Below are 18054 nucleotides of genomic sequence, written 5' to 3'. Positions count from 1 at the left end.
CTTAATGGTAGCTTAATGAAGTTTGGACATTAAGCACCTAGAAGCTGCAGCTTAATGGTGGCTTAAAGGAATTAACTTCTATAAGCTACCATTAAGCCACCATTAAGCGATTGCTTAAAGATGGGTCTTTCGTCCTGTGTATGGTCTTGGTCTTTTATTCTAGGTAAGGGTCACTGAGTAGATTACCAGTTAGGAAAATTGAAGAATGATGTAAAAGTGAAATTCTTTTCATTGATATTCCGTATATGTTAGGAGAAGATTTTAATGCACATAGAAAACTAGCCATTCTTAAATTATTGTAATTCCTAATTGAAATTGATACTCCATTTGATAAATTTTCAAGTTAAGCTGATTTCTTCTTGAAATATAAAGAATAATATTAAATACATGTATATACATGTTAAAAATTTCTACATGGGAGATCACTCTCAAATAATATTGAATAGATATCAAATACATATACAATGACATACATATATATTTAATTTGCTTTAAACTAGATTCTTGCTCTGTTACTGGATATAAAGTGTCTTATATTTGCCCTCTAAATATATTTAGGCAACAAGTAGTAAAATTAAGAAGGGAACATGTTAATGTTGACACAACAATTTACCATACTTTTAAGATCTCAGTTTTATTTACATACCCTAAAATTAGTGGTGTTCCAATCATCGATTATAATCAAAAATCAGTCGATTGCTGGCATAATCCAAGCGCTCGATTACAAAATTTTTATTCCGATTAATCGGCTTATTTTTTATTTTACAAGCATAATAGTTTTTAAGCCAAATATTCCAGCTGCGACTTATCTACTAACTTATTTGTGTATCGTAATGGTGCAGACTAACAGACAGTTGTATTCATACCCAGGTAACAACACTCATTCCCGAGTATGAACATACTTTGGGTTCTACATAATGAATGAAGAACCAGCTGGAACATCACAGAAAGTTGTTATTCACCCATTCTTACCATTTATTAAACTAAATTGACAGACTTTGTAAATGTCCGATTATAATTGATAATTAGTTAGTTACAGTAGCCCGATCATCGATTATGAAATTCTTACCGATTCCCATCACTACTAAAAATTCTTGATCCTGGACAGAACAAAACACTTAATAGGTTTGTTGCTGACTGTCTATGGAAATATGTCGGGTTGTTTAAGTCCATAGACAATCCTAATAAATGATAGTTATTTTTCTACAATTCACTGGTTGCTAATTTTTGTGTTGTTTCTATTTATAGATATTTGGTCCCTATCTACAAGTAGGGGGCGTGGCTGTGATGACTTTATTATCCTGGTTAATAGCCAGACAATGGTTCACTCTGTCCTCTACGTGTAAGTACCATTCTATGTAAAATACTATCAAGCTGTAACAAAATTCCTCTTGATTTCTTACTTTGTTTCTGTTTTAAGAATTGAAGAAGTAAAATAACACGGAGAATATGTTTTCTTATTTATCACATTCTTATTCAACATATCAGACAATATTCAGGATACTGTGAAATCACTAGTTTTCCTGGGGGTTTAATTTTTGTTCTTTTCATGGTATGAGACCCACAAATTCATGTCCTCCACAAAATGTAAGTATTCAAATATTTAACAACTCAAAAACATCTTCAACCACAAAATCAAATCCTCACACACCAATATTTTTTCCTCAAACCAAGAGAATTTTACCCCACGAAAATAAGTGATTTTACAGTATGTATATATTAACCACTATTTTTCAGTATTTGAAAAACTGATATTTATCTAGCATTGTGTATTTGTAAGAGTGTTGACAAAAACACTGACAAAAAAATTGCAGTTATGGTAAATCCCCCCCCCCCCCCCCCCAGTTTTATGAAGATCACAGTAATGAAATACACAAAAATTTTTTTCAGGTGGACAGCTTTTTTGGTTGGTTGTTTATCTGGCTTTGATGACAGGACTGTATATATCTCCATTATTCATCAATTCTCCGTGTGTTGTATTGATCTCAAAACTGCCACCCAAACCTCGACTTCTGGCTCAAAGAGGGGCCTCAGCAGTAAGCTTGTTTATTTATAATGAAATTGGTGTATTCAGATGAGCTTACATATGTTCACCACCATGCTCATGTAACTACAAATACCTACATATACATATATTTAAGCCTTACCTGGACAAAATAACATAGATGACATACATGTATGCAATGCTTTGATGCAGCATCTGACCAATGTTCCCTGGATAAGTTACGAGGTTAAAGTTATTGGAGTTTGTTCCACTCCCAAATAACTAAAGTAAAACTTGGTTATAGTAAGTCCTTGGGACCTCTGGATAATCTTCATTAATTTAGTAATTCGTTATATCCACTAATTTATTAATTCGTTATATCCATATTACTTATCTATAAACGTTTATAAAGTGAAGTAGGAAAATACACATTTTTTTCTTTCTAGTACCAGATATGCTCATTTTCAAAAGTATAAAATGAAAACCTGTACACTGGAGTACTAAAGTTTTCTGTTTGATAAAATTTAAAATGCTTACAAACAATAGTGTCAATTTAATATACAGACACAAAATGAAATCACTTTATCTGTAAAATTTTAATATCAGAATTCATTATTCATAAAATTTTACAAAGAATTGATAAAAACGTTGCCAGAGTCTCCCAACTAATTGCTTTATCCATAAATTTGTATTTTAGTAATACACTAAACAAATTTTACTGCATGTCCTACATTGACTAAACTTGCATATATGAATCATCCAGAACTATGTACTGCCATTCTTTGGATGCTGACCTATAAGTTCCAGATAAATTTTTGTAGCAGGTCCATTTCCAGAACACAATAAATTCTACTTGGACCAAAATGCATAAAGCATGCAATTGGGATGCATGCTACTGCAGTCTCATTTCTGATATTACATGTATACCGGTAATGTGAGATGTTTGGCTAAATACTATCACTATAAAATTGAGTTATTCATCTAATTGATATTCATGTGATAACATATAGATACAGACCCTAAAACGTGCTACTACACCTCAGAAACGAACCGTACCGTTCCGTGCAAGAAGCGTACCGTACCGTGCAAGAAGCGTACCGTACCGTACACAAAGCGAACCGTACCGTACACAAAACGAACCGTACCGTGCAAGAAGCGTACCGTACCGTGCACAAAGCGAACCGTACCGTACACAAAGCGAACCGTTCCGTACAAGAAGCGTACCGTACCGTGCACAAAGCGAACCGTACCGTTCATGAATAATTTTTGAAATAATTATGCAAGCCACGCCCCGATCTTACGATGACCAATTACAGGAAGTAATTTTTTTTATTATTTCTTTTGACGCAGCGCCCGTTAAAGAAGGATGGAAAATAACTTAGAGATTCAAAATATTATTATTTAGTTCCATGCATCTGGACTTACATCTGTTAATATAAGGAAACTACTCAAAACTAATTACGACTTCAAAACAACTCGACAGAGTGTGAGGCGATTCCTTATTCGCTATGCATGATCGGGTTGTGCTTGACTAACTTTTTTTCATATTAAATGCAGCATCGTAATATTTTCGTGTACAATTTATAATAAATAAAAGTGAATTAAGTACTTTATCGTTTATTTCTATAGCTTTACTCTACCCTATTCTTGTCTCTATGGACGTTCTCGGAAACTAAGACAAATTGAAAAATGTATTAGGATTCTGTGCTATTTTCCGAAATCAAGCCCTTAGTTTCATTTTTTATTCATGTAAGTAATAGTTTTAGGGAGAAATGATTACAAACAAAAAAAAAAAAAAAAAAAAAAAAAAAAAAAAAAAAAAAAAATTACGAAACTAAATTGTCAATTTGAAACCGGACATGTTCAAATGTAAACGCCTCTCAATCAATAGAAAAAAATAAAAGCGATGTATATATAAATAACTGTGTTGGTTTACACTCTTCTGACCAACCTAAGATGTTATCGCCAATATAACATACTGTCAAAAGGTTCGATCGCCACATTTTCGCATGGAATTTTCAGTTTAATACACGTAATCAAAAAAAAAAAAAAAAAAAAAAAAAATGGATATATGTCAGAATTAATTTTTATTTAAAGTATTTTCCCATTTCATTTGCTTTATTCACTGAAACCTGCAGGTAAAATATGTTACCTGGAATTTACACGTAAAGCCAAGATTAATCTTTTTCTTTTAATGATTCGTCCGTGCATGCATGTTCATCCATTTTTTTTTTAAGAAACACTGTACATTTCTTGACATGGTCTTGTTATCTAGACTGACGTCTTTCCATACTTTCGTTATTTACTCTAAAACATTTGAAAATTTCGATCAAGTATTGTCACCACACGTGCACAGGTAAAAACTTAAACTGTGTATATTGAACCGTATCTAATCCCGTTAGTCCAAATATGCCTACATTCACACGTGTATCAACAGTTTGCTGTCTTATACAGTAAGTCTACAACAATGAACCCACCAGTTTTAATCAGCAGATAAGTAGGATTTCATGTGCAGACAGCTTTTTTTTTCTAGATCTTCAATACAAAAGTTTGAGTTTGACAAGGAAACAAAGGGGGGGGGGGGGGGTAGCACCCGGCATGGGCAAATTATTCATTTTCAAAGATTTTAAGGACACACATGGCTGCATATTATTTATTTTTTAGGTAATTAAAAACGGACTATTTATTTCTAACATTTTGACATATTATTTATTTCGGAAATCTTTCTTTGCAGTCAATATATATTAATATACATTTATACATTGTAGATGGAATTGAAGCTGTCTTAACCGTTTTCTCGATTGTAACTTCCCTTTAAAAAGCATTTTTACACACTGATGGAAAACTTATGTAAAAAGGAAAACAATTCCGCGCACAAAATTAAGTTATTTTTTGCACTAATTGTGTGCACTTCTACCGATTACTTTTCAATGTATTTTTCTTAGTGAGCCAGGGTTCGAAATTCACTATATACAACTCGCAAAACGCGAGTTAGAATTCCCAAATTGCGAGTTAAAAATTAGGTAACTCGCAAAAACTTGCGAGTTAATTTTTTTGCATTGAAACTGTAACAAAATTACATAGTATGACAGAACGCAATGCTTTTGATTTAAATCAGTAATTTAACTAAAAGTCACACTGTAGTTGTATTTTGTGTATTGTACAATAGTTACTTTTTCCTTAAGTTACATGTACAGCATGTATTTAATTTATATATAATTTAACTTTATATGAAAATTGCGAGTAGGCTTATAAAATTGCGAGTTCACTTTCTTGGTACTCGCAATTATTTGCGAGTTGTAATTTTAGGGAGTTTCTAACCCTGGTGAGCCAAACACCTAAGCAATCTATGTAAAAAAAATAATAAAATAAAATTCCTCACAAATTAATATGAAAACAATAACTTATTTTTTTAATTGTTTCTTTGATCATTCGGTCAAGAGAAAATTTTTGTTGTTGTTTGTTTTTGTTTTTTTTTAATGAAGCAACAGCGGCAAGAATGTAAAAAGAATGGTAGACGAAATGAGAGCATGAGGGATTTATAAAATCAAACTCATTTGTTTAAAACTATGATAAGTCAGTATTTAAACTAATAATTGTATTCAATTAGGAAAATTGAAAGGAAATAAAAAATATATGTACGATTATTCTTAAAAAAATTACAGAAAGGCCTTTATGGCGACGCAACCAAAATATTTTTTTTCATCCTTGTTATGCAGTGTTTGTTGATATGTTCGATCTATTTCAAAGTTATTGAACCATAAGGAGATGGTGTACAAAATGATAATAACTAGACAGCTAAAATTATTCATTTCAAAAATTAAAAGTAGTTCGAATACAGAAAGTAAATTAAAAAAGATACAGTTAATAAGACGACTAGTTACATGTAATAACGAAAACACAGCTGTAAAAAGGAAATATTTATAACAGCTTTGACTAATTAAAAACAACTTATTAAAAATGCTTGCGATACCGTCCTTCCATTTATATAAAATAAAGAAATTATAATAAAGAAATAAACGACTTTATGAAGTAGCCAATCATAAACTAAAGCGTACAGGCTCCGCCCACTTAATTTACATACCATTCACCAAAGCGTACCGTTCACAAAACGAACCGTTCCGTGCAAGAAGCGTACCGTACCGTGCACAAAGCGAACCGTACCGTACACAAAACGAACTGTTCCGTACAAGAAGCGTACCGTACCGTGCACAAAGCGAACCGTACCGTTCACAAAGCGTACCGTTCCGTGCAAGAAGCGTACCGTACCGTACACAAAGCGAAACGAACCGAACCGTGCAAGTGGTGTAGTAGCACGTTTTAGGGTCTGTACCATTTTTTGAGGGAAGTTGTATATTTATCTTTGATTACTATTTTTTGGTTTCCATTATTTTAATTTGTAGAGCATAAAGTGTTTTAGCAAATTGCTCTGTAGCTATGTGACATGTTATCCTTGTGTTCTAGGAAATTCATGAATTTATGTTTCAGATTGCTCCAGAAAATACTTTAGCATCATTCCAAGTAGCCAATGAGTATAAAGTAGCTGGATTTGAAAGTGATGTCCGAATTAGGTATGTTCTTTATAATTTAAAGTTTTAGCTCATCTGAGCTGAAAGCTCAAGTGAGCTTTTCTGATCACCAGTTGTCTGGCATCCATCTAGCTCTCTGTCTGTCTGTAAACGTTTCACATTTTTCACATTTTTATCTTCTTCTCGAGAACCACTGGGCCAATTTTTACCAAAGTTGGTACAAAGCATTCCTGGGTAAAGGGGATTCTAAATTTTTAAAATGAAATTTTATGATTACCCCTCATGGTAGGGAGGGGCCACAATAGGGGATCAAAGTTTTACATTGAAATATTTAGGAGAAATCTTTGAAAATCTTCTTTTCAAGAACCATTGGGCCAGAAAAGCTGGAAGCTTTCTGAGGTAGTGTAGATTTTAAATTGTTCAAATCATGGGGGTAGAGTGGGGCCACAATAGGGGTAAAATTTTTACATTGAAGTATATAGGAAAAATCTTTAAAAATCTTCTTCTCAACTATTGGGCCAGAAAAGCTGAAATTTATGTGGAAGCTTCCTAAAGTATAGTACAGGCCACGAGTTTTCCCCAACTAAGTTTAGTTTTGCGGCATGGAGGGAATTTTTTGGGCACGGTGCGACATGGGGGGCATTAGCTGGGATTATTCAAGACACGGTGCGGCACGGTGAGCCTACCTGTGTATTTCAAATCCACACACACCGTGCTACACTGTGTACACGGTGTGACACAGAGGATTTCACATGGTGTGTTTTCCACTCTGCGACAGGGAAAACTCGTGGCCTGTACTGTACTTAAGATTTTAAATTGTTCAAATTATGCCCCCTGGATATGTGGTGGGGCCACAATAGGGGATCAAAGTTTTACATTGAAATATATAGGAAAAATCTTCTCAAGGACCAGTGTGCCAGAAAAACTAAAACTTACATGGAAACTTCTTAAAGTAGTTTAGATTTTAAATTGTTCAGATCATGGTTCCCGGGGATAGGGTTGGGTCAGAATAGGGATTATATAGGGAAAATTTTTAAAACTCTTCTTCTGAAGAACAGCATAGCCATGATGAAACATATTAATGTGGAAGCATCCTATGGTAGTGTAGACCTGATTTATTTTTGCTCAAGTTACTGCCTCAGCTGTGTAAATGGTGGACCACAAAAGATGATCAAAACTTAATAAAGAAATACAGGTATATTGATGAAAAAAAAAACACTGATGCAGAACAGCAGGGTCAAAGTGACTCAAGTGAGCTTTGTGGTCCATGGGCCTCTTGTTATTTTACTTGAGATCAGAGTTCAGTCCAGTTTCATTAGCAGTGTTTTCGCTAAGAACCGGCCATCGGCCAAATTGACCGCTTCAGTGGATAAAAATGCTGCATTGAAATAAAAAATCAAAATTTAATTGTTGTAAGGTCCACAGAGATTTGTCATAAACTTCAACCTAAGCCTGTTACAATTGATCTCTAACCCTTCACTTTGAAATAAAGTTTTTCACACTGCACTAGGATTGACATAGTGTGAGAAACTCATGATACTTAGGTGACCATTAAGGCCCTTGAACCTCTTGAAAAGTTATTGCTCACAGTAATAATTAATGTGAGTAACGTATATTTACACATTTGCATTTGTATTTATCAATTAGTAATCGAACAACACTGAAAGACCATAATCATTGTCTGTTCAGTGACAATATATGCATTTGGTTCCTTCTTTTACATTTAATATAAGTCAATCTATCAATTCTGTAAATGTTTCAGGACATTCTTCTTAATTGGTTCTTGTTTTTACAGTTTGGATGGTGTCCCATTTCTTTGTCATGACTCCACATTTCAAAGAACTACAAATATTGATCAAGTCTTTCCAAGTCTGGTGAATCAGGATGTATCTTATTTTAATTTTTCACAAATAAAAGAATTGAATGCTGGGATATGGTTTATTGAGGTAAGTGAATTTTTTTTGCTTAAACTCAGAATTGTGTACTCAGTATATTGAAAATTATTTAAAAAAAACAACTTAATTGATATGCAGTCATTTATGTAAAATTTTGTGTAATGATATTTTTTTTCTAAAAGAAATATAAATGAAATGTGACAAATTTGAGCATACTTTTTGGTAAAATCACAAATTTTTAACAGAAGTATTGGCATTAATACTGGTGAGAGTTATCTCTCTTGTCAGAGGGTGAGTGAACCTTAAAACAGATCTGAGCATATGTAAGTACTTAAAAAGAACTGCCTACCTTTTACAGACTGATCCCATGTCTACAGTTGGTGAGATATCAGAGGAGAGGAAAGTTTTGTATAGAAATCAAAGTATACCCACACTTCTAGAACTAGTGGAATACTCAAATTCTACCAACACAACACTGATGTTTGACGTGAGGGAGCCCCCAGACGACCATCCGTTCAAGGAAAAGAAAGACAATCTTATTGTAGAGGCCATACAGCAAGGAGGAATGAAGGCCGAAAATGTAAGTTATAGAATTAACTGCTCATTTCTGTAGTAATCCATTCCTGGAAATGTTACAATTTTATTAAAACTAAAGAAAAATAGAATCACTTATTATTCAAATCTTATACTCTGTATACATATATACTGAAATAACCTTAGGAAGCAATTTCAACTTGGGGGGGGGGGGGGGGGGACACAGCCGTACATTTTCAGTTGATGGAGCACTATCAACTACGAAAAATTCCTTGACAAACAAAATTAAAAAAAAAAAAAAAGGTCATCAGACGTTTTTATTGAGGAGCATATAGTAGCTATGTTTTCTATAGTGATCTATATATCGGCAAAATAGCAAAGGTTTTAACAATTTTCCCTATGTGATGTCATACATATAGTAGCTATGTTTTCTATAGTAATCTATATATCGGCAAAATAGCAAAGGTTTTAACAATTTTCCCTATGTGATGTCATACATATAGTAGCTATGTTTTCTATAGTAATCTATATATCTGCAAAATAGCAAAGGTTTTAACAGTTTTCCCTATGTGACATCATACATTTCACGGCTGAGTAATTCTGCACTGTGATTATAATGCACAGTAACCAAAATACACCTCTGAACAGTTTTCTTAATTTTTACCCAAAGGATTTTTGCATATTATGTTACCCTGCATTTCTTTATCCTTTCAGTATATATTTGGTACTGCAGATCAAACAGATCTGCAGAAATTGTACATGCAGAAATAAAAATGCAATTACATGTACTGTAAACAATCAAAATGGTTTTTTACAGAATATTTAGATATTTTGACTGTTTATGTAGTCAGCTGATTAGATATATGTGTTTTGTTAGATTCTGTGGCTGACTGATGACAAAGGACAGGCACCTGCCGGCTTTACCCCAGTGGCCCAAGATTACTACTATCCTTCCAGTCTCCTCCAAAGAAATAACATCTCCATGGTCAACACCAAGTTTAATGTTCTCTCCTCTGATAACATACAGTAAGTCTGAAGGTTTCTTATTTGTAAAATATGTTCATGTTAACTTCCTACTTATAAGTTGAGGAACTGCACTTTATATGTAAAGAGTTATTTCAATCCTGGGTAAGTTTTGCATGAATTAAAATAAAAATTTACTAATGAAAGACAAAGACATAAAAAAAGGATATTACCCCCAAATATCTCTTCTTGATGTATTCATATATTTATAATATTGTATTTTACACAGAAAACAAAGTATATATTCGGTATATAGGAACCAGCATATCTGTATGTCTGTCTGTTTGTGTTCCACATTGTTTTTGGGCAGTAGTAGATAGATATTGATTAAGATTGGGCTACTGACTAAAGATTGTGTCCTTAGCCCAATTCCTTGTCAACTACAAGGTCAATCTCATAGAGTTTTAGAAATTTGATTTTCCGTCAGGGCTTTAAATTCATGATATTGAGATTGTAGGTTCTCATGCTTAGCAAAATGTTTTCTTACAATGAGAAGCTGTCTAATAACCCTAAGACAAGGAAATTTAGATATAAAGGTCAAGATTTAAAACTGCTTTCTGGGAGAAATCTTGTAGAGATGGAAAGAGCTAGGTTCACTTTATGCAAATTAAAATTGCCCTGTCCATATCCCAGTTAATATACTAGCACCCTATGTCCCATTTCAAACATCATTATTCAGTAGAGATGTAGTGCTTTCATTTCCTATAACAAAGATTCCTTTGAGAGTCCAGTATTATAAAACTGGCTTTCTGAAACTGAAATGTTCTTGCATTTTTGCAGGTGTAATTGAGTACCTTTAGCACATTTTAGATCAGAATTAAGTTGTGCTGTTTACAAACATTGAAAAATAGCTTAGATTTTTGACCATTTCTGAAGTGATTTTCAGAATATGGGTATAATGACCCAATTCATGACTTCATAATGCATTGACTAGTGAGAAAATTACTTCATTTTCAATAGGTATGCAGTCAACAAGGGCCCAAGTGATATTTAATGTATAATCATCTAAAACTGGGCAGTTTTGATTTTTAGCTCACCTCAACGAAGTTAGGGGTGCTTGTCTATTAATATACTGTCGGTTTTCCAGGCTAAAGTTTTTGGAGCAGATATCTTTTCAAGTACTTCTGTGCCTTATATTAATCAGAGATGCATGCAAGATGCTTCTAGTATCTTTCATTGTGCCAGTCAAGATTTCAGATGCTGCAATTTCAGCTAAAGAATGACCAGGTTAATGTTTTTAGAGCAGGTTTTATTTCCAAGTAACTATAAGTCCTGTATTGACCAAATTTGCATGGATGATTACATCTAAGGATGCACACTACCAGACTTGCTTCAGATGCTGGATCTGACCTACATTTTCCGGATAAGTGACCAGGTTAAAGTAACTATAAACTCTATATTGATCAAACTTTGGAGGCGTAGGTTTTCTGTGCTTAATGAAATCTTGAATAGAACTCTATAAATGTCAATTAACATTCACAAGATTAAGATTTAGAACCCCAATTGGTTAAAAAATAAATTCTGTAGAAGTATTGATGTAAAAAAAATTGTTGTTTTCATATCAAACAAAATTGTATTATATTTAAATCACTGTATGTCATTTATATTTATTCTAAAAATTTAGTGCATATTACAATGGGTTTTTTTTTCTGGTCAGTTAAAGGATATATACCATTCTCACACAATGACTGTATCATAAAAAAAATTTCATACAACTTCAATAGACAGTATTTGAATTTTCCAGGGAGTATAACACCAATAATATTAGCGTGAACATCTTTGTTGTAAACGAGTACTGGCTGTTTTCTCTGTATTGGTGTATGGGTGTGCCCTCGGTAACAACGGACAACTGTCATACACTGTCCGGTCTACAGACTCCAATATTTCACCTGGTAAGTCCACATTGTAGACTACAAACCTAGGTATATTCTAAAGAGCTATTTCACTGAAATGTATGGGTTTGAATGATATGAATTTGAAGGATGAGTGAGATATTTCCTGCTTAAAGCAACAGATGTTGTTGATATATACACTGAATTACATGTATTTTATTTTTCTTGAGATGTTTGTTGTTTATTTTCAGTCTCCGAGGAATTACCTGATCTTGTGGATGACTGTAGACATAATGTCAGCTCTTTTGGTTATCACTGCATTCATTGTACAGCGGTAAGTATCCGTACACTACTTCCTGGTTATCACGGCATTCATTGTACAATGGTAAGTATGAGTACAATACTTCCTGGTTATCACGGCATTCATTGTACAGCGGTGTAAGTATGAGTTAATACTTCCTGGTTATCACGGCATTCATTGTACAGCGGTAAGTATCTGTACAATACTTCCTGGTTATCATGGCATTCATTGTACAGCGGTAAGTATCTGCACAATACTTCCTGGTTATGAAGACATTCATTGTACAGCGGTAAGTATCTGCACAATACTTCCTGGTTATCACGGCATTCATTGTACAGAGGTAAGTTTCAGTACAATACTTCCTGGTTATCATGGCATTCATTGTACAGCGGTAAGTATCTGCACAATACTTCCTGGTTATCACGGCATTCATTGTACAGAGGTAAGTTTCAGTACAATACTTCCTGGTTATCATGGCATTCATTGTACAGCGGTAAGTATCTGCACAATACTTCCTGGTTATCACGGCATTCATTGTACAGAGGTAAGTTTCAGTACAATACTTCCTGGTTATCACGGAATTCATTGTACAATGGTAAGTATCTGTAAAATACTTCCTGGTTATCACGGCATTCATTGTACAGCAGTGTAAGTATCCGTACAATACTTCCTGGTTATCACGGCATTCATTGTACAGCAGTGTAAGTATCCGTACAATACTTCCTGGTTATCACGGCATTCATTGTACAGTGGTAAGTATCCATACAATACTTCCTGGTAATCACGGCATTCATTGTACAACGATAAGTTTCAGTACAATAATTCATGTCATTTAGTCATATATAGTAAATGCATTCATTGTACATTGATAAGTATCTGTACTAGACATTATGTCATCTGTTGGTTATAAAAACATTTCTGTAAAAAGGAGGTATTGTAACTAAAAATTAAGTAAGCAAGTAGCAAAGAGGGCCATGCTAATTTCTAGCCACAAGACAAATGTCGTTGGACTAAAATTTAGCTACAGACTTCAAATTTATAAAATACTTGCTGACATATTGTAACATGTAAGAAAAGTAACTTTTAATATCGAATGGCACTCTTAATTTTAAAATGACTAGTATGTCTGGCATGCAAATATTGATTGATGGATTCTGCCATACTAATCTCTTTACTAAAGTTATGAGCATTGTGCAATTAACAATCACCCAGACTTGTTTGATTTGTAGACTGCGCCTAAGAGGAACAAATTATTCTCCCAAAAAGATTAAGTATTAAAAGGTAGATTCATGACCAGTTATTTCACTAACTACTGATGCACTGTTTCTGACTTGATATATTAGATGGTTAGACAATAACTTTTATATATACTCAGGAAAATATGCTTATAGTGAAAACCTTGTCACAAGTATGACAAAAATAATGAATTTTTAAAAGGATACGATGAATTATATATATTATGATGATATATAAAGAAGTGATTTTGAGTTAATACTACCCGAATGGTATAATCATGTTTCACTGTGAGCGAAGTTTGGAAATACTTAATTCAATTGGTTTTGGAGTGGTGTGTATAATTTTTGGTATTTTGAATGAAGTGTGAGTAATCTTTTGCCATTTACATCATTAATCAAATTATCATATTGCTTGTCAACAATTATTCAAGTTCTCAGTCTTAAAAACAAGGATATCTATGGAACGCCGGGACTGTTTTATATGAGAATTAAACATTATATGCAGTGTTCTCTTCATTATATGTGGTACTATTTTAATTATATGAAGTAGTTTTTACAGTATATCGTGTGCAACTTCCATTATATACAGTACTTCTTTCATTATATGATGTAGATATGTCATTATATTATGTACATCTACTGTAGATTCCTAAATATACGTGAGGAATTAATTATCGCGTAATTACGCGAGAAGCACCACTCGCGAAATAAAATTACTCGCTTTTATTTTTATGGTCCTGAAATTAATGTAAAATCTCTTGATCAACCGTCCATTATTGTTCTTGCGATTTGACGTCAAAGAGTCATTTCGCGAAAATAAGTACTCGCGAAAAATAAGAAATCTACAGTATCATTATATGAGGTGGTTTTATCATTATATGAAGTGCTTTTAACATTATATATGGTAGATTTAACATTATATGCAGTGAACACAACAATATATTATGTTCTTCTCACATTATATACAGTATATTCATCATTATATGTAGTATTTCTGTTATTACGATGATGCTGATTGTCAAATATTATGCCTGGTCCTGTTAACATTCCGTGCGGTAGATTTTGCATTTCGTTATGATGTAGACACAGTATTATATGCGGTGCTCTCTTCTTTATGTGTATGATCTTTTGGAAGCTACCTTTCGGAATTCTCTGTTAAAAAATCGGTTCTTCTTTTGATCGACCTTGAGAATTCCGACCTCGGTACAATAAAAGCATGCATATATACATTAAAGCAGTTAATAATTAATGCTTCGTGAACAAGTTAAAACGTTTTTGAAAGATATGAAGTAGGGTAATAGAGTAAAATAAAATCCATTCTATTTCATGGTATGAAGTAAAGAGAGAGAGAGAGAGGGGGGGTGTTGGGTATAATAGAAATATTTTGGGAGTGGAAAAAAATTTGAGGCATTTTCTATCTTTTTTTGTGAACAATATGACATTAAAAAAGATTCATTTCATATATAGAACAATCAGTGTCAAAAAAGATAATAAAAAACTATCTGCATTCCTATGCCTTCGAGTAGGCAGGGCATTAACAAAGACTTACAGAAAACACTGCATGTATTTATTTATTTGTTTGTTTGTTTATTTTTAGGGTGGGATGTGCTAATTTTTCACAATGTGCATTACCCTTTTATCTCTCATTTTATTTGGTAGAGGGGGTTCTATATATATATATATATATATATATATATATATATATATATATATGTATACGTTGTATTACTGAGTAATTTTACCACATATCTTTTAAGAAAGAAAATATTAATCTTGAAGTAAAACCCACAACTCAATACATTTTCTGTTCTGAAAATTGTTTATCTTTTCCTGATACATTACATAACATTCACATAGTATAACTAAAGACAATTTCAACAATTTTTCATACGCCATAGTTTAACAATACAATGGAACAATAAGATTATTTCAGTAATAGGTGCATCTCTCTCTCTCTCGTTGTAAACTACTGAAGTATTGATATGACTTCGAAATTCCTTTAATGTAAGGATAAATATATAGAGGATATTCAATGTTTTGTAGATGAATATGGAATTTATTTCACGAGTGGGACAGGATTTTGTGATATTTTCACGAGTGCAAAGCACGAGTGAAAATATCACAAAATCCTGTCCCACTCGTGAAATAAATTCCATATTCATCTACAAAACATTGAATTTTCTGTTTATTACATTTTCTTTGATTTTCCCTTTGCCTCTGTCTTTTCTTAACACAGTGTCATAGGCTTGACGTCATAGTTGAGCGGTTGAGACGTCATAGCCTAGCGCTGCAGTTATGTGATTGAAAACATTACATAGCATGGATTTTAGCAACATATTTGGAAAGAAATTTGCAGTTTTAGCTCTATCAAGATGCTTAGTTAATATCTCTATCTTATGACAGGCCAGAAATTAATTTTTACTTACTTTGATTTCCTTTCACACTGTGAGAGAATATCATTTTGGTATCCTTTCACACTGTGAGAGAATATCACTTTTATTCAATAAATAAATCACGGTATTTCACTGTTCAAAATGTAATAATGTGTGGTATGTGATTATTCTGCGATGCTTTGGCTGACGTGTGGTTGATAAACAATTTGGGTTATTATTAAAGATAACCCAAAATCATTAAGAATCTTCATATCTAAGAACAAAAAAAGGTAGAACTTTCTAAATTTAACAAGGAGGGTTCTGAAAGGTAGCTTCCAAAAGATCATAAAGAAGAAAGCACCGCATATAATACTGTGTCTACATCATAACGAAATGCAAAATCTACCGCACGGAATGCTAACAGGACCAGGCATAATATTTGACAATCAGCATCATCATAATAACAGAAATACTACATATAATGATTAATATACTGTATATAATGTGAGAAGTACATAATATATTGTGTTCACTGCAAATAATGTTGATCTACCGCATACAATGTTAAAAGCACTTCATATAATGATAAAACCACCTCATATAATGATAGATGTACATAATATAAAGACATATCTACATCATATAATAAAAGAAGTACTGTGTATAATGGAAGTTGCACATGATATAATGTAAAAACTACTTCATATAATCAAAATAGTACCACATATAATGAAGAGAACACTGCATATAATGTTTAATTCTCATATAAAACAGTCCCGGCGTTCCATAGATATCTCTCAGTTTCTCTTTCATGTTCTCGCATCTTTCAGCAGCTTTTTTTGCTTTAGGAAGATAGTTAAGTTGGAACAATTTCTTATTCTTAATTACAGTTTTCTAATCAAAGTGATTGAATTACTGATAGAGGCATTGTTGCAATTCTATTGACCCTATTGTAATACATTGTACTAATAGACAGTGTATGTGCACCTCTCCATTGCTAACAAGTAATGGAGCTGATAGGCTTGCATGGAATGAAAATACTTTCTTTTGAAGTCCCCTTTGAAATTTCGCTTACTTTATTTCTGGGCTCAACAATTTTAAGGAAAAATTAGCTATTTTAAATATCCCCCCCCCCAAAAAAATGGAACACTTGGACAACATCATCACAATGGATTTTAGTGAAGTAGAATTAATATCCCATCATCAATTTCAGTCTGTGTTTATACTGGTATTGTTTCTCTTCTGATATTTGTCACATAATTAAAATCCCATTCTAAAATCACAAAAAAAAAAAAAAATGTCAAAATATGCTATTTACAAGGTTTTTTTTTTTTTTAATCTTAACTACCTTTAACATATTTTTTATCTGATGGAAATCATAGGTAGATAATTTTACTACTAAATATTACTGAAATTTAGATCACTTTTATAACTAATGATCTGTATAACAGTAGTTTAGAGATGCTGGTTTCATTTTTAATCATTTTTAAAAAAAGGACGTTTGATTAACACCATGGGATAACTTAAAAATCATAATCAAGGGAATGAACTCTGTTTAGGTTAAATATGATAAAATAGACATTTGATAAAATGATTCTTCCAAGTATCTTAAGACTTTAAACTAATTTGAACACTCATATAAATCCTATTTCTTGACCAGTGATAATTCTGTTTTTAGAATCCTATGGTCTGGATCAGAATACTGTCCTGAGAGAATCGCCATTAACTCTGCTCCTGTAAACAGTGACTCCACCTCAAACAAGACATCTAGATCCTCCCACAGACAGAGCAGACGTCAAATGAAAGAAAAACTGATTCTCAGAGATGTAGCAGCAGACATATTGGATGAGGATGCAGAGAACCAGGAGGATTATGGGATTGAGAGTAATTATACTGTCCAATCAACAGATGGACAGGAAATGGTCCGAACTTTCCAGAGGACATCAGGCTATCAGAGGAAAGTCGATGCGGAGATCAATCGGGTTGTGTGAGAAATTTGTTTGAAAATGGAGGTCACACTAGAGTTTTTTTTTTCAGGTCTGAACCAGTGATGATGTTCTAATCAAAGCTTTAGTAGAAGTGTCAGAATTGGTATCCAAAAGCAAAAAAAAAAAACAAAAAAAAAAATTTCAGTGTAAACTAATCAAATTTTGTATGCTCATTTTATTATGCTCTAATGCAATTTATAATAATTAATTGTGAATTAGCATATTAGTTCCTGTATGTTTTATATGATATATGTTAGTGCAATCAAGTGTTATTAGGCATTAAATGCAATTCTTTCCTTGATTTATTTTTCTTCTAGTTTTGATAAAAGCATTATTAAATCAGATATCTTCTTGACTTTGA

The 18054-nt window shown here is 32.8% G+C and overlaps 1 protein-coding gene across 1 annotated transcript in view; it reads left to right on the top strand.

Moving 5' to 3' along the window:
* The window catches only part of LOC133188625 (glycerophosphodiester phosphodiesterase domain-containing protein 5-like), a 25611-nt gene extending 7654 nt beyond the window's left edge, over positions 1 to 17957 (top strand). The window contains exons 5-13 of the mRNA XM_061324123.1: positions 1249 to 1342; positions 1891 to 2036; positions 6473 to 6555; positions 8309 to 8459; positions 8767 to 8988; positions 9820 to 9968; positions 11710 to 11857; positions 12049 to 12131; positions 17384 to 17957. Coding sequence (XP_061180107.1) covers positions 1249 to 1342; positions 1891 to 2036; positions 6473 to 6555; positions 8309 to 8459; positions 8767 to 8988; positions 9820 to 9968; positions 11710 to 11857; positions 12049 to 12131; positions 17384 to 17696 — 1389 coding nt within the window. The 3' untranslated portion in view covers positions 17697 to 17957. The remainder of the gene's footprint in view (positions 1 to 1248; positions 1343 to 1890; positions 2037 to 6472; positions 6556 to 8308; positions 8460 to 8766; positions 8989 to 9819; positions 9969 to 11709; positions 11858 to 12048; positions 12132 to 17383) is intronic.
* The last annotated feature ends 97 nt before the right edge of the window (positions 17958 to 18054 follow it).

The sequence above is a fragment of the Saccostrea echinata genome, unplaced genomic scaffold, assembly GCF_033153115.1.
Source record: "Saccostrea echinata isolate AGI-Se365-2 ecotype Australia unplaced genomic scaffold, CSIRO_AGI_Sech_v1 ptg000016l, whole genome shotgun sequence".
Taxonomy (NCBI): domain Eukaryota; kingdom Metazoa; phylum Mollusca; class Bivalvia; order Ostreida; family Ostreidae; genus Saccostrea; species Saccostrea echinata.
Note: the sequence above shows the minus strand (reverse complement) of the source record. Positions and strands in the feature narration are given on the sequence as shown.